General features: G+C 36.3%; 1 protein-coding gene across 1 annotated transcript; it reads right to left on the bottom strand.

The window, feature by feature from the left end:
* Positions 1–9191: 9191 nt before the first annotated feature.
* On the bottom strand, positions 9192–19092 carry alas1 (aminolevulinate, delta-, synthase 1). Its single transcript, XM_055221698.1, has 11 exons — positions 18946–19092; positions 17054–17281; positions 16259–16432; positions 16056–16175; positions 15478–15697; positions 14002–14186; positions 13321–13500; positions 12182–12346; positions 10804–11072; positions 10404–10566; positions 9192–9486 (listed from the first exon to the last, which is right to left on the bottom strand). The coding sequence occupies exons 2-11, from the start codon at positions 17253–17255 to the stop codon at positions 9323–9325; spliced, it is 1842 nt and encodes a 613-aa protein (XP_055077673.1). The 5' UTR covers positions 17256–17281; positions 18946–19092; the 3' UTR covers positions 9192–9322.
* Positions 19093–22128: the final 3036 nt, after the last annotated feature.

Raw genomic sequence — 22128 nt, 5'->3', positions numbered from 1 at the left:
AAACCATATTTCACCTCAAACATTTCAACAACATTTCATCTTTTGCATTGTATTTCCTTTTTCCAACCCTCTGTATATTTAATGCGCTTATATTTTAATCTACTTGCTACTAATTATTTTTAATTTCAGTACCACATTTCTATCTTTGTTGTTCTTATTTATTTATTTTTTATAGTGAGCTACTGTGTCTGAACAGTGGTGGAACTTAAAGTAGTATTTAAGTATTTTACGGTAGAATTTCTAGATATCTGTACTTTACTTAAGTCACTTTTACAGTAGATACTTTTTACTTTTACTGCACTACACTTGAGAGAAAGTGCCTGTATTTTCTACTCCCCTATATTTTTTAACTGGACTGAGAAGTGAAAGTTTTTTCATAGGATTTGAGGGGTTATTTTTACCATGTTCGTGGAAACACCCTGACTAAAGTTTTCCAGTTCAAGCTTCAGCTTTGAGTACACTAGGTACACTTCATTCATTCCCATTGAGAATTTTTTTCTGCATTTGACCCATCCTTAAGCCTGTCAACAAATAACACATTTTGAAGCATGATATATTGCAATAGAGAAATACTGTAATAAACAATAATATTGAAACTACTTTATGCCACTGATACAATAAAAATAATGCAAGATAATCCCATTAAACCATTTTTAAATAGACAGTATCATTAAGTGTCACGAGCTGCAACACATAAATAACAGAAAGAAGCAATAATCAGCCACAGAAGTTACAATTTCAACCTCTCAGGAGCAGTGGGCAGCCGTAGCCTTAGAGCAGCACCCGGGCACCCATCTGGACTACACTACCAATCGTGCATGTTTTGGGTTGATGGGGGAAAACGGGATTCTCAGAAGAATCGCATTCTGCGCAGGACGGCCTTGAGCTGAGAGGGAGTTAAACCCATGACCACAAGAAGGTCAAGGTGTGAAATTCTATGAAATCCAAAACGAGAAGTAGGCCAGTAGTACGTTACAAAACTACCCTCCATACACAGTGGGAGATGTGAAATAGAGATAATTTCACAGGGGCCTCATACTGTAAAATGACAGTGCACTTTTCATAATGGCCTTATTGTTTTTGAACGCAGCTGCAAAGAGGCGCTCTCCGAGGATTATTACCGATCGTGAAAGAAAAGATGTTTCTAATCAGTTTTACATAGCAGACACATGACGGGGGGAGAGAAGGACAAAATTCATGTGTTGAAATCTCATCTATTGCAGTGCATCTGTCTTAACCCTATGGTGTCTTTAGTAATGTTTTGTTTAGGTGACTTATGCAATGAAGAACTGGCCTTTTGAAAGAGATAAGGTTTGAACAAGGGAAGAAGAATACAATAGCGGACTTGTCTCTTGGTTTCATGCTAAATGAATGTCAACAGTGTAAAAAAAAAAAAGAAAAAGGATTTCTTTGTCAAACATAAATAAACGCATCCTCTGTGCTCACATAAAGTATGCTGCTAGAAAAGTACTATGAAAAGTACAATTTCTTAGTCACTCAAGTAAATGTAACTGAGTAAATGTAACTGAATACCACCACTGTACACTACTGCTCCTGACGGGTCGCCCACTGCAGCTACATTAATGGGTCAAATGCAGAGGATGAATGTTTATGGAGACAATACAGCGCGCTTTAACTTTAATCTATTATAGGACTCCTTTTGCAAGCAGTTTTGTTGGTTTAAAAATTGTAACTTTAGCAGAAAACACAAAAACTGACAAATGTTATTAAGGAGATATTAACCCCAGGTGAGTGTGGAAGAGAGATGGAGAGGCTGAGGAGGCTGATGGTTCTGCTGCTGTATAGGTTTCATTGCAGGTTAATGGAGCTCCGTGACAACCCATCACAAGTTTTCAGAAGTACATTTTTTTTTTTTTTTTTTTTTTTTTTCAGTTAAAGGGCATAGAATCATTTAAATGATTTCAGCCCTGGAATTATCAGTCTCTATTGAACTAAAAGTAAAAGGAGCTGTTAACTTGAAAACTATCACTACATCCCTGCAATAATAATAAAAAAAAAATAAAAAAAAAAATAAATAAATAAATAAATAAAATAATAAATAAATAAAATAATATAATAATAATAATAATAATAATAGTAAATATTATTATTATTATTATTATTATTATTATTATTATTATTATTATTATTATTCAATTCATTTTATTTTTGTAACTCTCAAAATCACTTAGCTATGATAGCTATGAGAAAAATAAATGAGGAAATTAACTTCAGTAACCTGGGCGGGTGTTTGTTTGAGCTGATTGGCTGAGCGGTAAAGGTGGAGCGCTGTGATCGCTACAGACAGGTGTAGAGAAGGAACAAGGAAAGATGCGGTTTTCCTGGTTGAAATTACACTTCTTTATTTACACAACACACCAAATGTTCCCATAAAAAGTACAGTTTACAACATATACAACATACTGTATTCTTTATCTAGAGCAACTGAGGATAAGGAACTGAGAGAGCAGGAAATCTATGTCAGGGCTTCAAACGTGAATGGACTTTGGACGTAAAAGGTATTTTCAGGAAAACAGAAACAGTCTATGTCTTGTCTTGTCTCTATGTGTTTTGGTTTAGTCTTATCTTTTTGGCATCTTTAGAAGTAAATAGGTCTTACAATGAGCTGTTTATTCATTTCATGGTCACTGAAGTTGAAAGCTTTAAACAAAACAATAGGCTTCAATGTTACTCAAGAGGAGAGTTGTAAAAATTGAGTCATGGGAACAAAACGTATAATTGAGCTCTCAATTGGACCACCAACCTTTTATCGGTTTTGGTTGGCAACTTGGTCTGACTCTGTACAGTTAAAAATGGTAAATGCTAGTCCTTCTTTAGACCTGGTTTAATCCTGGTTTAAACCTGGCTTGATCCTGGTTTAGACCTGGTTGAATCCTGGTTTAGTCTGTTTTTCTTCTCTGTTTGAGTTCAGACCCTGATGACGTCTCGTTTTAGTCATAGTTTAGTCACGGTTTTGTCCTGGTTTCATCATAACATTGACAGTAACACAAAAGCACTGAGATCCAAACCACTGAAACATTTTCTCAGTACGACCTGGACGCAGGTGACGCCACTAGGTCAAATTGCAGGTCAGATCCGTGAATAGGCAACCCCTCTCCCAGTTGTAATACATGTTTTTTACCTTTACAACTGTATAAATAGACAGATATACCTGCATGTCAAGCAAAAGAGCTGTGCCTATGACTCCTCGTTTAATAACAGTAGATGCCATTGCCTGAAATGTTTCTTAGTATGGCATTAAACTTATCTATCTTCACGGAGACGAGAAGGTCACACCACCCGACCAAGTTACGTACAGGTCAGATCTATGGGGAGGTAAGAATGCATTTTTCTTTACACTATAAAATCACTTCGAACCGAATAAATGTAAGATATATATACGTTTAATGCCATATTGTTGAATATTCCAGGCAATGCAATAACATCTCCATGGAGACAAGCAGGTGGCAGACCTTTACAGTTAGATGTAGCCATGACGTCTTTTAAATCTTTTTTTCTTTCCTCTTTATTTGTCAGGCACTATGTAAATTACACTGTAACTATGATAGATGTCCTTTATATTGTGAGAACCATGTGGAGTCAATTCAACAGTGTTACCGGGCGGATGAGCTGAATAAATCTCTGTGTGAAAAATGTGCTTCTGGTGTCGATCTTTTGTTGAGATCTAGGATAGTGACCATTTTGAACCCGTCACCGTGGAAACAAAGGTCAGAGTTGACGCCCTTTAAGTCATTGCTGTCGTTCAAGGAAACGACATGGCGACAAACATGGTATTTTCAAGGAACTGCCATAGACACATTTTTTTGCCCACGCTGCAATGATTAATGATTTGTTAAACCATTATTTTATTGAAACTATCAGAGCTGCATAGAAAAAACATGGACTTACAATAAATGAAATAACTCACCCCAGAAAACACCAAGCCTAAACAAATAAAAACATATTTGACCTAGACAATCTGAACTATTGAAAAACAACTTCAGCTGCTTCACATACAAGTCAACAACAACAAAAAAAAAATCTACATATAATACAGTACATACAGTAGGAAAAGAGCAATGAAACACCAAGATATCCTGTCTAGCTAGCGTTAAATGCCAGGGAGAAGAGGTGGGTTTTCAGTCTAGTCTCAAATTGCGTTAAAGATTGAGAATATCTGAAAGGTAGAGGGCGCTGTTCCATAGTTTGGGTGTTTCCAATGAAAATTCTCTGTCATTTCTGCTCTTGAGCCTGACTTTGGAGAATAACACTGCAGTAACTCCCTTAAATAAACAGGACCCATAAAGTGCAGACGTTTAAACACAATCTATAACATTCTGAATTACACCTGATATAAAACAGTGAGCCAGTGCATGATGTGCTCTTCTGGACATTCTGTAAACGCTGCAGGGAGCCGTGGTCCAGCCCCACAAACAAACAATTACAATAATCCAGGCGTGACGTTACAAATATTTGGATTGATTTTTCACATAGTAATGTAGTTGGCCAAAACCAAATTTGCGGTAACCAATTAAAACATAATGTTACACCCAAGAGACAACAATTCAAGGTAGACTGAAAGACAGATGTAAAAATGCAGTTCAGCAATTGGAATTAACAGGGAAAACCAGTTCTTCTTCCTCATATTAAAGTTTGACATCACCGCATTTTAGGATCTGAAAACCACCTGTTATGTCACCTTTCTAACCACCTCCAGTCACAGAGTACTACACCAAAGAACCACATTCACACGACACAGCACATCAGTGACTGTCCCTGCGTTACTGTTAAACGGTTGTTTTCCCACGTCTTCAGCACCACAGAAACAGCTGTTGAATCACAAACAGATGACTGCAGTTTGAAAATGGGTCAAACCAGACGGTGGTTCACAATATTACGGGAAATCTATAATACAACTTGAGAAATTAAAAGATTGTGCACTGCTGATAATGATGATTTTTATAGTGTTTATAAAATTATTATTATTATTATTATTATTATTATTATTATTATTATTATTATTATTATTATTATTATTATTTTATTTATATTATTTTCATTTTGAGCAAATTATACAAAAAAAAAAACCCACAACAATATTGACATAATTTATTTGAAAAGGTATCGACAGACTTACAGAAATCTGACTTTTCTTGAATAGTCTTGGAATGTTCAGTGGTGGAAGAAATACTTTTAAATAATTTTGTTAAGTAAAAGTACAGATTCGAGAGCAAAAAATATTCAAGTAAAAGTAAAAAATCTACTTAAGTAAAAGTATTGAAGTGTCTGTTTAAAAATGTGCTTAAAGAGTAAAAAGTAAAAGTATTTGGCACAGATTTTGAGGTCTAATAAAGCTTGAAATGTAGTGATTTTGATAAAGATTTGGGTGAAATTTTTGTTCAACCGAAACAAATAAATCAATCGTTTATTTTCTAGGTGTTTTTATTTGTATCTTTTTGTATGCTCAGATTATGAACATGTTAAAAATAAACCCATCAGCCTTTTCTGCAGGTCTTAAACTATAATAAAAAATACTTTTACTTTTCAGTCCAGTTAAAAAATGTAGTAGGGTAGAAAGTACAGATACTGCTCTGAAATGCAATGAAGTAAAGGTACGAAGTATCCAGTTTGAAATTGATTTAGGTAAAGTACAGATGCCTCTTTTTTACATAATGACAGTACTTTACAACTTTTACTTAGTTACGTTCCACCACTGGGAATGTTCTGGATCTAAATCAGAACAAGAAGATACTTTTTTGTGTTGAAAAGTACATTTTATTGTCTAAAAAAATAGGTTATTGTATCAAAATCTAAATCAATCATCAAGTCTTTTATTTGGTACTGAAATCTGGTTTGAGATTGTAGTGCCAAAACTGAAATTAACACATTTTTACAAGCACAACGCCCGTGAAGTTTGATATTTAGGCTGTTTTTATAATGAAGTTCTTATGTTTAATGACAAACTACATTTACTTTAAGATCGATGAAATCATTTGATGGTTTGTATGTCATTTTTGATTCATTAACACCACTTATGTCTCATTTTGGTTGTTTTGATTTCTCATGTCTGAATGGCGGATGTGTCACTGACAGATGACAGCCAGGATTTAGTGGTTTACCGTTTCCGTGGTGACACCTGCCCCCGAGGATTATGGGATTTAAAGAGGATACAGCCTGGTGGAGTTACGCGTTTTTGCTTTCACCACTATTTTTTACTGTCATGTTTTAAGATCTGGGTTATCGTCTTGTGCATGTTACTCTTTATGTAATCGGCACAGACTGGGTTAGTGGGTTATTTCAGAGGGAGAGTCGTGAGAGAAATACTTGACCCAGTAAAAAAATATGTGATTATGTGAGAATGAATGGCCTTGTGAATAGAGGTCATTTTGTTCTGATTTTGTGAAAAGTGGTGCGATTGTATAGAAATCACTTATTCATTAATTTCCAGGCAGAGATGACATAATAAACTACATCATGTCTTATTTCAGAATGTCATAATAATGAAAAATTACATAGTGATGAACAATTTAAAACCAAAAATCCTCAGAATGCTGCATTTATCAGGAAGCTGAAACCCCTGAATAAAAATGTTGTAGCTTTATTAACAAGTCCTCAAGTGTAAAATTTGAGGTTAATCTCAAATTCAAGTGTTTTAATATATATCCCATTAACAATAGTACTCAATTTTACTACTTACTTACTAAAAGTACAGATACGTAAATATAAGTTTCACATGAAAGAATCTACTTGTGTAAAAGTATTTAAAGTACCCGTATCAAGAGTTTAGAATGTTCAGAATATTTTTATTTTCTCAGGAGGTTAAAGAGTAAAAAGTAAAAGTATTTCATGCAGATTTTGAGATCTAATCTAAAGCTTCAAATGTAGTGATTTTGATACAGATTTGTGCTGAATTTTGATCAACAGAAACAACTGAATCGTTATTTTTTCCTTGCTGTTTTGATTTGTATATTTGTGTTGCTCAGAATATGAATGTGAAAAATAAACCTTTAGACTTTTCAGCAGGTCTTGAACAATAATAATACTTCTACTTTTCAGTCTTCTTCAAAAATGTAGAGTAGAAAATAAATAGCTGCTCTCAAATGTAATGAAGTAAAAGTAAAAAGTATCCACTTTAAAACTTAAGTAAGTACAGATTTTTATTTTTTTTTTACTCAAATACAGTACTTTACAACTTTTACTTTACCACTGGCCATGTCACAAGTAAATATAATGCAATAATGCCAATGCACTCCATCTAACAGACGCAGTGTTTGAAAATATGTGGCAATTTAAAATGTAAGACACATTTTCCAAACGTACTCCTAGTTTTGTAGATCTAGGTCTCATCCTCATTTTTATAATTGAGGCCTAAACTAGGGCATGTGAAAGTGAATTGCAGTTCAGATATTTAGACAAAACATAAACCAGTTGTAACGACTAAGATAGGGTCAAAATTTTAAAAAGGATCATTGATTATACATCACATTATTGTATTGTGATACATGTTGTTACCTTTGGCTACTCATCAGTAAATTTTCTATTAATGAATTATTATTTAAAAGAGCAATCTGTAAAGTTTCTAAGTTATACAGTTCTCAGTACTTATGTCAATAATGCTTTTTGCTTGAGTGATTTAAAGTATCGTTTTACACTCACCTGAAGGATTATTAGGAACACCATACTAATACGGTGTTTGACCCCCTTTCGCCTTCAGAACTGCCTTAATTCTACGTGGCATTGATTCAACAAGGTGCTGATTCATTCTTTAGAAATGTTGGTCCATATTGATAGGAGCATCTTGCAGTTGATGGAGATTTGTGGGATGCACATCCAGGGCACGAAGCTCCCGTTCCACCACATCCGAAAGATGCTCTATCGGGTTGAGATCTGGTGACTGTGGGGGCCATTGTAGTACAGTGAACTCATTGTCATGTTCAAGAAACCAATTTGAAATGATTCTAGCTTTATGACATGGTGCATTATCCTGCTGGAAGTAGCCATCAGAGGATGGGTACATGGTGGTCATGAAGGGATGGACATGGTCAGAAACAATGTTCAGGTAGCCCGTGGCATTTAAACGATGCCCAATTGGCACTAAGGGACCTAAAGTGTGCCAAGAAAACATCCCCTACATCATTACACCACCACCACCAGCCTGCACAGTGGTAACAAGGCATGATGGATCCATGTTCTCATTCTGTTTACGCCAAATTCTGACTCTACCATTTGAATGTCTCAACAGAAATCGAGACTCATCAGACCAGGCAACATTTTTCCAGTCTTCAACTGTCCAATTTTGGTGAGGTCGTGCAAATTGTAGCCTCTTTTTCCTATTTGTAGTGGAGATGAGTGGTACCCGGTGGGGTCTTCTGCTGTTGTAGCCCATCCGCCTCAAGGTTGTGCGTGTTGTGGCTTCACAAATGCTTTGCTGCATTCCTCGATTATAACGAGTGGTTATTTCAGTCAACGTTGCTCTTCTATCAGCTTGAATCACTCGGCCCATTCTCCTCTGACCTCTAGCATCAACAAGGCATTTTCACCCACAGGACTGCCGCATACTGGATGTTTTTCCCTTTTCACACCATTCTTTGTAAACCCTAGAAATGGTTGTGCGTGAAAATCCCAGCAACTAAGCAGATTGTGAAATACTCAGACCGGCCCGTCTGGCACCAACAACCACGCCACGCTCAGAATTGCTTAAATCACCTTTCTTTCCCATTCTGATATTCAGTTTGGAGTTCAGGAGATTGTCTTGACCAGGACCACACCCCTAAATGCACTGAAGCAACTGCCATGTGATTGGTTGATTAGATAATTGCATTAAGGAGAAACTGAACAGGTGTTCCTCATAATCCTTTAGGTGAGTGTATATGAATACTATTTGAAGAGCATAGAACTTTTTCTTGAGAACAATTTACATTTATAGTCTTACTTAAATCACTTATTCATATGCCATGTTTCCATCAGTCTACCCCAGGACAGCCGTGGCTATAAAAGTAGTTTACCACAGTTTTTAATTTACCAAGCTCAGAGAGTTTGATGAAATAAATACTCCTCAGCTTGTTCATTATTTTTATATATTTTAAATAAGGCGCCCATGAAAAGGATTTGCAACTGATTGCCCTCATTGAGCTCTCCTTGTATAAATAAAGATAAAGACAAAAAAGGCAAAAAAAAAAACGACAGACAGATAGACTTTGACTCATTTTATTGAGTATATAGAACATCTGGACATATAATAGTATTTAAATATGTGTGACGAACTCAGTGGTACTCTCACAGTGAGGCGGAATGGGCGGAGAGTGTGCGGCAGTGGGCGTGGTCAGTGTGCACAGGCGGAGATGGGGTGGCTCAGACCTGTGAAATAAGACCTCTCTCTGTCGCTCATCACCTCAAAGTGCAGAGGCTGCTGACAGAAGGTGCACTCTGCAGACGAATGAGGCTTTAGCTCCAGACCCACCTCCTTCCACGACTCTACCAGGCGATCTGTAAACAACAAAGCGCAAACAAGTTAGCCTTATTCAGATTAGTTCAAGCATTGTCAATTATTATCATCATTGTTATTATTCAAATCGGTTTGGTGCCCTTCCCAATTGATAAGAATTTGAAAGGCGTATTGACCTTATTCAGCCTGTCCACATGTGCCTCTTTTATCTTTATTTAAAGAGGGGAACACAATGAGAGCACTTAGACTCTATTTTTCATGTGTTCCCTGTTCAAAATACAATACAAACAAAACAAGTAAGTAATCCATATAAAACATACAAACAGGTTCAGGTGCGAGTATAAAAACTAGTTAGCAGATTAATGAATCGTGATTGTGGGCCTCTAAATGATACTAAACCACATTTTCAAACTTCCAGTTAAGCAAGAATCTCAGTCATTTAAATCTGAATCTTTTCGATCAGTCCATGTCAAAGAGCCGTTCAAAAGACTGGCTTTTATCATATAAATAAATATAAAAAAAGAGCCAATGTGAGAAGTCAGTTTATCTAGAATCTAATCGCAGAAAGAAATGACCAAGACTTAGATCTGTTTAAAATGGTTCAAACTGAGAGTGGGAGTGTGTTTACCCTTTCAAATTATCTAAATATCAAATAAAATGTTTCACTACAATAATAATTTTAAAACTAAATTTTTGCCATAACTTGATATGATGCTAAATATATTTTTTGTTTTACAAATCTCCCTCTCGTGTCACCTGCTCTGTTTCTGTGCTGATTCTTTTGTTGGTTTAGCATTAATCAGGGTAAAAATGCATAAAAATTAGAACGAAAAAGATTTGTCTTTTTAAAACTGAGATCTGGATACAGCCGTTCACGTTAAGGAGCTGTTCAAAAGAGCAGACTCGTTCACTTGTTCACTAAACCCTAAATTATTCTATTGTACAGTTTGAGTCTTACCGACAAAGTACTTCATCATCTCAGGGGTGTGGTGAGGCGTGGGGGCAATACGCAGCAGCTCTTCTCCGCGGGCAACAGTCGGGTAGTTTATGGCCTGGACGTAAATGTTGTGTTTGCTCATCATCAGATCACACACTTCAGTGTTTTTCTCAGCGTTTGAGACCTAAAAAAGATAACAGAATAAAATATACATTATAATAAGAATAAAATAATGCAGGTTATGAATGTGAATTGACAGAATGAGATGTAGAAGCAGTGCTCTGTCTAAAGTGTGCTACTGAAATCAGACTTATCAGGCCGTGTTTGCAAATTTGCTATTGTGTGTATTGTGTCACCATAGTAACGGCTGAACACCCCACTTCCCCAGCTGCAACTTTCTAATAAACCCTGGTTTTCTTACCCTGACAGGGATGATGTGGCTGGGACAGTGGACCACAGGCAGTCCAGAGTCCATGAGCATCTGTCGGAGCAGTTTGACGTTCCGCTGGTGTTTCCTCCGAAGCGTCCGGCCCTCTTCGCTCTTAAGGACCTGGATGGACTGACGCGCTCCAGCCAAAAGCATCGGGGGCAGAGACGTGGTGAAGATGAAGCCCGCCGCGTAGGAGCGAACAGTGTCCACCAGAGCAGAGGTACTGGCAATGTACCCACCCACACAGCCAAATGCCTTACCTGTAGAGAGGAAGAGAGGGGGAAGGGGGGTGAGAGGGTTAGATGAAGACACTAGGCTGAGGAAATCTGAAAACACATATAATTACGACTTTTCAAAGTATTGCAACTGCGATTAGATTTTTTTGGTATAGATTTTGTATTAGATTCAGTCCATGGGGCACATCCAGGATAGAGGGGAGTGATATCTCTAATAGAAATCACAGACCTGAGTTTTTTGCCAACTAACCATTTAAACAGTAATTTTCATTTAATTGTGACACATTTTGCAACCCCATGCGGTCAGATGATTTGACATGGCAGAAGCACTCTCTTGAATATAATGTCCTTTCAGTTGGACAGGGACACTGTAATTGAATCAGAGCAGCCAGAGCCTCTGTCTCTATGGCAACAGCACGGATCAGGTTTTCCTTCAGAGAGGCCCCAGAGCAAAAAACAATGTAATTATAGATCGCTGTTGCTCACACTTTACACTTACGCTAAATAACAACTATAAACATTTGTTCTCTTAAGAAAAAAATGCAAACCAATATCATAATTTGTGAAAACAATGGCAAGAGAATTTAACTGGTCAATAGAAAGCAACTGAATCATGTGTAAAGTGATGTTGTTGCACTAGCCTAAATCTGAATGGAATGAATCAGCCAAATTTCCTCTAAACAAGGATTTAGAATGGGACAAAACCATGTCTAAACTAGGTCTTATGACTAGCATACAGTGTCTCTCAAAGTACCACCAAAGAAAAGAGTTGGATTTCCAAGTACCACCAGATCCAAACTAGGTCTATAAACAGGACTATTCCTCGTTTCATCTAGGACTAAACCAGGTCTAAAAGCAGACTTAATTTCTCCTGTAGTTCAAAAGAAATTATCCAAAACAAGACAAAATTCACTAATGAAATAAGGCAGGCCCACAAGAGCTGTCCAAGTACCACCTGAAGGAGCACTGGACTAGAACATAAAATAGGCTCTTGTGCACTTTTTGTTGTATTAGTCAAAGTACCAATGAATCACAGGAAAGCATATTACACATCTCGCCAACATGTTAACTAATATACACCGTCTAAAATTCAAACTCAAACTAATAATGATTTAAAAGGTGTTTATACTGACCCAAAGTCCCTGATATGATGTCCATCTTGTGCATGACCCCGTCCCTGTCCCCGATGCCTCCTCCTCTGGCTCCGTACAAACCCACAGCATGAACCTCATCCACAAACGTGATGGCTCCAAACTCATGAGCTACGTCACACATCTCCTCCAACGGACACACTGCACCTACGGGGAACAAATGCATAATGTTAAGTTACTACAAAAATGAAGGATATAGAAAATGGTTTATCAGGTTACACATAATAAACCAGGATGAAATCAAGACCGTGTTGTGACTGAACTGCGATTAAACCAAGACCCAATCTTGGAAACATGGACCAAGGGTGAGTTCATGCCATAGACCGTGGACATGGCTAACCTGCTAGCCACCGCATCCCAAATAGGAAGTGAGCATGGGCGCACTTCAGGCTTCATTTACTCTGGCTACAATTCACTTCTCCTTCTGTAACTGTCGCTGTCAGGCTCGCCATTCTGATCGTTAAATGTTGGTTTTAACCTGCCCTATGTGATCAGGGGTTTTTTCTTTGGCTATTTTGTCTGTAAATCAACATGAACATTAATAACAGACCAATAAATCACCTGGGATTGGCTCTTTGGTTACTATGATATTTGAGGTTGGACTAAACCTGGACAAGAGCAGGACCAAACCAAATCAATATCAGGACTAAACATGCCTCAAACCAGGACACACCCCCAACATGTCCAAACAAGGTATGAAGCTATAATGGAGGACAACCCCAAGACTGGGGTAAATGGGGCCAGAAGCAAAACTAATGAAGGTCTAACATGTGACTAAACAAGTTCTGAAATGAGTCAGACAAAGCCAAACCTAAAACCAAGATAAACCAGGTCTGAAGCACAATTTTGGGTCTGTTCAATCGATCCTCAAACAAGGTGAACCTAAATCTAATGTGTGTTTTAATCTGGCGGTTTATTTATTATTAAGAAAGTTTGAGAAGAGGATTGGTAATAACAACAGAAGACAACAAATACATGAATAAAGGAATTAACGGTTTGATCATGGCGTCAGTAACAGCAAAACATTGTAAATTCTTCTAACAATACTAAACCGCAACATTAAAGTATATACAAAATCTGAGGACATTTTTCAAGAACTAGGTCTGGCGTGTGGTACTGACCGTCCATGGAGTGAACGGTTTCGAAGGCAACGATCTTTGGTTTGGTAGGGTCTCCTCTCTCCAGCTGCTCTCTCAGATGAGCCACATCGTTATGACGGAAAATGAACTTCTTGGCTCCGCTGTTCCTGATGCCCTGGATCATGGAGGCGTGATTCCCGGCATCGGAGTAAATCTCACAGCCTAAAACAGGTCAACGGGAAAAATAACAAGATTATAGAGTGCATTTATGGAGAAAGACATGAGATAATGCAATTAAACTGAAGATTTGTACTCTCATGTTAATGGAAACTAAACAAATCTGTTAAACCATTAACTTTAGCATTGTGAAATATATAAATGCGGTTTATAGATTATTTGAATGGCTAGTATTTATATTGCTTTACAACCCAAAGACAAAAAATACAATACTGAAACATACTCTTTAATATTTGGGTAATTTTATGCTATTTTTAAATGAAAACATTACAAAAAAATTCATTTATCTTTAACAAGCAATTACCCTTAAAAATAATAATAAATACATATATATATAAATAAATTTGAGAGTTTACTGAAGATTCAAAACAAATACAGTTAAAATTTGTAAACTAAAAAATAATGCACCATAATTATATATAAAACATTTTTTCAATTAAAATGTATGCCATAGTGACAGTGAGTTCCTGTAAACATGGATTGTACCTGGGAGCATCTTGGCGAGGGTGAAGAGGGTGGAGTCATTGGCAACGAAACAGGAAGTGAAGAGCAGCGCTGCATCTTTCTTATGGAGGTCTGCCAGCTCATGCTCCAGCTCCACGTGGTATTTACTGGTGCCAGAGATGTTCCTGGTGCCGCCCGCCCCTGAACCGTGCTTCTTCAGTGTGTCCCTGAGAGGAAGAAATCAGAATAACTATGGTTTTACTGTGTATGTAAACAAAGCCACTTCAATGATTGCTCAAAAAAGTAATTGGATTGGACTTAAAAAGGATGTCAGTACAAAATAGTGAATTTAAATAAAATGCAGAAAAATGTATTAATAATATTTCTCAATATTTACCCATTTGTTGCTACACCAAAGCAAGTAGATCCTATATTGGATCACAGTACGCCATTGGTATTTTACAGGTAGAAATTATTTGTCAGTAGTTAAATTGATCTGTTTGGGGAAATTAATATTATCAATCGTAAGTTTATTAATATTTCCTAATTTTTAAAACCTTTTAAACACCATCTAATGCAGTCTTTCATATTTTTTGTTTTAAAAATTACTTCTAATAAGATTCATATATTCAACACTATACAATGTTTTAAATGAAAACCCAGTAAAAAGTGTTTTGTAATTATTTGACGAGGCCAAACTGCCAATAAAAAAGGTGACCGTGTTGTTACTCAAGGGTATCAGATAATCAACCATGTTTACTGATAGACTAATGCATTTTTAATGAAGCTGGTCATTATAAGGTGACACCTAACCAGGAGGTGTTACTCCTGCTGTGAATAAATAAGGTCCAACAACAGAAAAATACTGCTTTAATAGACACATGAGGTTCAGGTGTAAATGGAAAAATGGAAAACCTACACCACAGAAAAAAAAAAAAAAAAATCACACAAGTGTTGGGTGCTGTTCAATTAACCGCATCTCTCAAGTGGAAAGAATCACAGAGGATGGTTCCGGAAATAATTTCAACAACAAACACCACTAGTATAGATTTAGATTAGTCCATGGAGCATTGTCAATGTTTTGTTTGTCAGTAATAGAATCAAAATGACTTAAAATCCAACAAATTTTGAAAAGACATTTTTTCACCTAAATGTCCATTTATGATTTATCAGAATGAGTCTAATTTAAATTAGGTAACCATTTTGCCATCAGTTACATTTTAATTAACAATTTTACATTTTAGCCTGTTGTATTATTTTACATAATTTAAAAAAATGTACTAAGCTAAAAAAAAAATGTACTAAGCTTTTTTACCATGTTTATTCATTGACATCATTCCTTTCAATTACTTGTTTAAGAGAATGTTCTACTGTTTAATATAATGTACAATGCAACCTTGACCATAATCTCTACAGCTACAAACTAGTCTATAATTTATGTGACTAGAAATATAAATGCTAATATGGAACCAATAGGAACAGTATGCTCTCAATGAATGAATCAAGATGGCAACTTACATGATGGTTTGTATAACTCGCGGGTGCCGGCTCATGCCCAGGTAGTCATTACTGCACCACACAGACACGTCCCTCTTGTCCTCCAAAGACTCGGAGAAATCATTGGCCATCGGGAACTCGTTAGCCAATCGATTCACCGTTTTGAAGACACGGTAAGTGTGATCGCTCTTCTTTTCCTCAATCTTCTTCTCAAAAAACTTGTCATAGTGGATTGGGGACACTGGAGGGAAGAAATACAAATTTGAAAATGTTGTGCGTGCATTGTGGCTTTTTATCCTTTCCAACAGCCTTGGAAAGTACTGACGTCTGTTACTGAACAAAGAAGATCCAAACAGAACTAAACCAGGTGCAGTGATCTACAATACACTATTGTTATTCTTGCGACCCATGTACAACCCGCTGTCCCTGTGCCACAGAAGAACTGGTCTTATTAAAACATTACTAAAATGTTACAACTACTCAGCAAATGAGAAATCCTATACAACAGTGAATTTATTTTAATTTTTTTTAAAGTCAATAAATCTGTAGAAATGCAGTTTTTGTACAGCCTTTGTTATTAATTAAAATGTTATAATTACCTGGCAGGTTGTCCTTGAGCAGATGAGAAACCCTTTTGGGCCTTTGCTTCAGGAGAGTCTTCATCAGGCTCATATGATCCTCAGATTTCTCAGGCTCCTTCAGCTGCACACGAGACACCTCTGCAATAAAAAAAGATTGGGTTAAGTACAATATAACTGACCACAGAGGGAGGATTGATTCAGTTTTGAGAATGAAGTTTTACCCTGCTGGACAGTGCGTACTTCTTGAACATCTTCCTGGAACTCCATGCCAACTTGGCGGACAACACTGCTGTGCTTTTGTCCCATCTCAGCTGCCAAAAAGGGGCATTTAGAGGCCTTTGCTTGCCCTGGGGGTGGCATGGGGTGACCAGGAGGCATAGCTTCCCGTTTGGTGCCTAAATGGAATAATAATGAAGGTTTATTTAGTTGTGCATATAATTTTATATAACTTAATTTAAAATGTAATTTATGACTTAAATGGCAATACACAAATCTGAAATCGTCAATGATGTAACACATCTTTCTTCAAGGTACCATATCATTATCTTCTCATCGTACACGATTTAAGTAACAATTGGGTCATTTGGTATTTTGTAGAGTAACTCATGTACACAGTACATAAACCTGCTCTATACAGCCCACTTCTTTATACAAACATTTTAAGACCAAAATGATGAGGCTGGCAGCAGCTGTTACGGAGAATAGAAAGTGAATTACAGCCAGAGTCGATGGATCTAGAAGCGCGCCCTTGCTCACTTCCCATTTTGAACGTGGCGGTTAGCAGGTTAGCTAGGTCCATATATATATATATATATATATATATATATATATATATATATATATATATATATATATATATATACACACACAGTCTATGGACCCAATGTTATTACAATCAATCTTCTTTCTTAAAAAGGTACCATATCATTATCTTCTTACAGTATACAATTTGTGTAACAAGTGTGGCATTAGGTGTTTTGTAGTGTAAATACCTATATAACTAAAGCCAGTCTCACCTTCAGTATTGTCCATTCTCTGGTGTGAGGAAGAGGAGGAGGAGCAGAGCGCGCGGGCCATCTGAGGGGCCATGGGTTTAGAGGCCAGTTCCATCATAATGGGACATTTTTGGGCGTAAACCACCAGAGAATTTTTGGGCTGCTGCATAAAGGCCTGAGGCACACGAGCCAAGAACGGACACCGGCGAATTATTACATCCATGATCAGCTCTCACTCCTGATTGTCTCCTGATTGAAAGAAAACATAGAATTACACAGTGAAGCAGATTTACCACATTATAGACATAATACTAATCGATGTCTATATTGTCACGATACCAGAATTTAAAACCATTTAGATGATGAAATAGACTCAATGCCTGATACCACAATGATAAAAAAACAACAACACTTTAGACAAAAAATGTGATTTTTAGCATTAAATCATAGTACTTTCTTTTATATTACCTTGCAGTCTAATGCTATTCAGGAAAGGTTCAATTCTGTCCTGTGAATGTGACCTTTGTTGTACTGATACCTGCTCAAATGAGTATCTAGTTTTGATACTAGTTTTAGTATCAATTAGCATCAGATTTTCAATACTTTTGACAAGCCAACACTATATACTAAATGGGTGTATATATTAACCACGCTTACATTCAAGTTACAAACCACAAACCAATATGAATAAGATTAGATAAGTCAAATTTACTCTATGAGTAATGGTAGTGAGTAAACATAAGTTAAAAAATGACTAATACAGGCTATGGTCCAAAAAGGGCAAGTTGTAAGACAAAGTTAGAAGAAAACTACAACTAAATATAAACTACAATCTGCATTGCTATTAATAATTCAATGTGACTTTCTTTGTAATAAATCAACTTCTATAAAAGAATTCATTTGGCGGTTTTTTTTAAACATTTGATCTGATACTGAATTTTAGAATAATTTTAACTTCAGGTTTATTAAACAACTGCAATCTGTCCAGACCAGCCCTTACTACCACTACACTGTGCAAAGTTCAAGTGAAATTCCATTCATCTTCAGTCACTCTATTTCCCCGTAAATAACCCATATAACGTGACACGAGACGTAAATGCCTTTTGAAAGGAAACACAATCCCCAACTACTACTGATACAGCATTACCGTACTGTGAGTGTGTATATAAGGCCTCGCAACAGGTGTCCAACCATAACAAATACGTAATAATCATCGTAACATGCACATTTCACAATTGCAAACTTTACGCACAGATTACGCACGCATTCATTTTTTCCCATCCCCCTTAGACATTCCTAGACCTTGACGCTTTGCTTAACTTCCATTTCTTTTCCCTTGTCATCGAGGAAAAAAAAAAAAGAAAAAAGAAAAAAAGGACGGCTCACGTTTAGTTATAACACTGAGTCAAAGTTGTCCAGCCAAAATAATTCATAATACTATCAAAATACTTGTCATAGAAGAATTGCGGTAAATTTTATGGTTTTAAAACTTGTAATAACTTACTAACCAGAAACTATACATTAGCTAAACCATCACAGTTCATTGTAGTAAATGTAAAATACTTTGTAAACGTAATGATCGTTTATTTCAAAGGTTTGATTAAGTTATTACACAGTCAGATCATTAATATTGTACGTTTAATAATCAAAACGTGGGATTTTATTTCTCCTTGCTAGAAGTCACGATCCGTCAAAACTAACACAAAACCTACAAATGAGCAACTATTAGACATTTTTGTATGATTTGCGGATATTAAAAAGCAAATTACTATTGGATAAAATCATTAATTATAAGAAGATTTCAAAAAAGGTTACCAAAAGATGTTACCAAAGCCGGTGACCTAGCTTAGCACGCCAATGTTAGCTAAAATCAAGAATTCACCATGAAATAAACGCACGGAGGAGATACTTACTGATAAAACACAGTCCTTATGTTGTAAACCAGTACCCTAGTTTGAGCAGCGGAGATTAGTAAAGTGTCTTCTTAAAACCAGGTATAGAACCGAGGCGAGTAGCGTTATCCTGCACTGAGGACGAACGAAAGGACGAGGACGGGGATGCGCTTATATGAGCTCACACCGTCACTGAAACTCTCGCGAGATCAATGACGCCCACTGACGTCAAATCAAAGGTCGTGAGAGTTTATGTGGCTCGTGACATGGATATATTAAAACGTGACAGTTCATTTATGATTTATTGCCATCTGTTGCTATACTTTAAGGGTTCTCTTTGTGTATTCTTGTGCATTGTTTCACTAAATCACACTTGAATGCAAAATGGACGAAGAATAGAGGTCAGTGGTGTAGGTTAAAGGTGCACTATGTCACTTTTCTTTTCTAGTCCACCACCTGTTTGTCTCCATGGAGATGTCTTTTCCTTCCCTGGAGTGTGCAGCAGTATTGAATTAAACATATCTGTCTTACATTTATTCAATTATTATTATTATTATTATTATTATTATTATTATTATTATTATTATTATTATTATTATTACGATTTTATTGTACATAAATTCCTTGAGCCGGTTGCCTCTCCACAGATCTGGCTTGTAACTTGGCCTAATTGTATCACTGTTTGTTTCCATGGAGACAGAAAAGTTTAATATCATTTTGTAGAACATTCCAGACAAAGGAATAACATTGCTATGGACAAACAGGAGGAGAACGCATCTCCAGAAAAGTTACACACCTTTAAATGTGACCACCTGTCTCTCTTGTGATTGTCCTGGCCATCGTCCCACTTATTTAAAGATAATTTACACTTTTTATTGATGCCACATTAATTGTAAAAAGTGACATTTGTTATGTGTTTTAAATATTTTATTTATTTATTTATTTATTTATTTATTTATTTATTTATTTATTTATTTATTTATTTATTTATTTATTTATTTATTTATTTATTTATTTATTTATTTATTTATTTATTTATTTTCTCAGAACGAATTAATAATAAGTACTGGCCTCTAGGGTTATGCTGGCACTCTTAACTATTGCCCAACCACAATCAACTTGTGATGTGTCCCTCTTTTAGTACAATTTGAGTTGATCACCCTAATTAAGTGACATCTTGAAAATCCAAATTGTGATTAATGTCTTACGTTGGTATCTACTGCCCTCTGGTGTTTAAACAGGAGTTTGACATTGTGTGTTATGAAAATGTGTTTGCTGCCCTCTGGCGGTAGTGTTGCGTAGTTTTTCTGTACAAAGGTCATGATTATGTCTTCTAGGAATAAGTCGAGGCCACTAAAGGTTTACTAGTTAAAGTAACCAAGAATTGTAAACCTGCTGAGATTATTCGCAATAATTACTGATTTTCAAGTATGGAATGAAACTGTTCTTAAAAGTAACTCGTTGGGGATATTATACCCATTTGATTGAGAGGCTTTGGAAATCCATTTTTGTCCATGTGTATAAACCATTATCTTATCTGCCAGATTGAAACGTTATTGTTGTATTAATAGCCTGTGCACATCAGAAGAGTGTAAGAATAGGCCCCACTCACATGATTTCTATTTATAGTCTGTCAGTGCAGTATCACCTGTGCACCATACAAACTCCTTACAAAGGAAGTGTGATCAAGACCTAAGTAGCTACAATAGATCTACTTTCACAGTTGGAGTCTTGGTTCATTGTCTTGTAACATGTAAAATCTTCAAAACTAAAGCTATTGATTGCATAAGGTTGTGGAATTACATTAAGACTGGAATTAAAAAACATATTCATGCATTACAGACATTAGAGGCATTATTCTACAGAGATTACATTATTGTAGTTTAAAGTCATAGTATATATCTTTTTGGCCAAAAATATAGGCATGCTTTCTCATTATGGATGTTTTAATTGCACTAAAAAACTGTTTTTTTTTTCCCCCTTAACTGTGATCAGATTTGCATCTTCAAAAATCTGATTCTTATTTGGCCTGGAGGAGAGCCTCCTCCTGCTTCTGCCACTGAAATGTTGTTTCTTCTTTCGCAAGTAATATTTTATTTCCATGGAATCATTCAGTTGACCTCCAGAAAGTGACATATTATCACTTTAAAATGAAAAAAAAAAAAAAAAAAAAAAAATCTCACTGGCATCTCAAACAAAACATATTCTGGTAGATATTTCTTTTATTCAATATGTCATGTTTAATAATCCAGTATCTGTCCCTATGTTTATTGTTCACATTTATTTGTCTTTTGTATTTCGTTAAAGCAGAGGTGCCCAAACTTTTTTTTTTACTTTTTATTTTTTTATCAAGGGACACATCTCAAAACATATTCTGAGCAGAGGGCCACAGGGCGGTGATCAGTGCAGTGCGGTGGTTTTTACACAGCTTTGACAGAGCCGCTGTGTATTAATAAGGACTGAAACACATTCATTTTAGGTCTGTATCACACTGCAATGTGATGTTTGAGGATATAGTGGTAGAAATAGTGATAATAATTTTAGTGATAGGATTTTCTAAATGGAAAATAATAATGTTCATTGGCTGATGTAGGCTATATATGTAATAGAGTTAAAAATGCACTTATTACTATTTCTTGTTTTCTTCCCCGCTCAGTTGCATGTTGGAGACTGCAGAGGGGACCCAGTGTGCCTCATGTGTGAAGACTTGTTAAGAGAGTATTTATATGTTTGTCACAGGAATAAAACTGAGTGACTCCATCCTATGTCCTGTCTTTCGTATACGGTCTAATGAAAGGTTTGTGTGTGTGTGTGTGTGTGTGTGTGTGTGCGGGGGGGTGGGGGTGTGTGTGTGCGGGGGGGTGGGTGTGTGTGTGTGTGTGTGTGTGTGTGTGTGTGTGTGTGCGGGGGGGTGGGGGTGTGTGTGTGCGGGGGGGTGGGTGTGTGTGTGGGGGTGTGTGTGTTTGTGTTTGCTTTGTTTTTTTCAGGAAATGAAAGTATCACATTGTGGGGACTAAAATAGCGGATGACGTAAACCCTTTGTTGTTACATCTATCACTTGGTTAATAATAATACTAATAATTTAGTATACATCAATTTATATAGAGTTTTGCTCAAAGAAAGTTTTGATTTATACTGCAGTATTCATTCACTTCACACTTGTGGTAAGCGGATATAGTAACCACAGCTGTCCTGGGGCAAACT

The sequence above is a fragment of the Periophthalmus magnuspinnatus genome, chromosome 5 (assembly GCF_009829125.3).
Source record: "Periophthalmus magnuspinnatus isolate fPerMag1 chromosome 5, fPerMag1.2.pri, whole genome shotgun sequence".
In the NCBI taxonomy this organism is placed as follows: domain Eukaryota; kingdom Metazoa; phylum Chordata; class Actinopteri; order Gobiiformes; family Gobiidae; genus Periophthalmus; species Periophthalmus magnuspinnatus.
Note: the sequence above shows the minus strand (reverse complement) of the source record. Positions and strands in the feature narration are given on the sequence as shown.

Excerpts from the sequence above, each read along its gene's own strand:
- alas1 (XM_055221698.1), bottom strand. The coding sequence starts at position 17,255 with ATGGATGTAATAATTCGCCGGTGTCCGTTCTTGGCTCGTGTGCCTCAG. Across the intron at positions 16,433-17,053 it reads GAGAATGGACAATACTGAAG|GCACCAAACGGGAAGCTATG; the intron begins GTGAGACTGGCT and ends TATTCCATTTAG. Across the intron at positions 11,073-12,181 it reads CATCATATCAGGGACTTTGG|GTAAGGCATTTGGCTGTGTG; the intron begins GTCAGTATAAAC and ends TCCTCTCTACAG.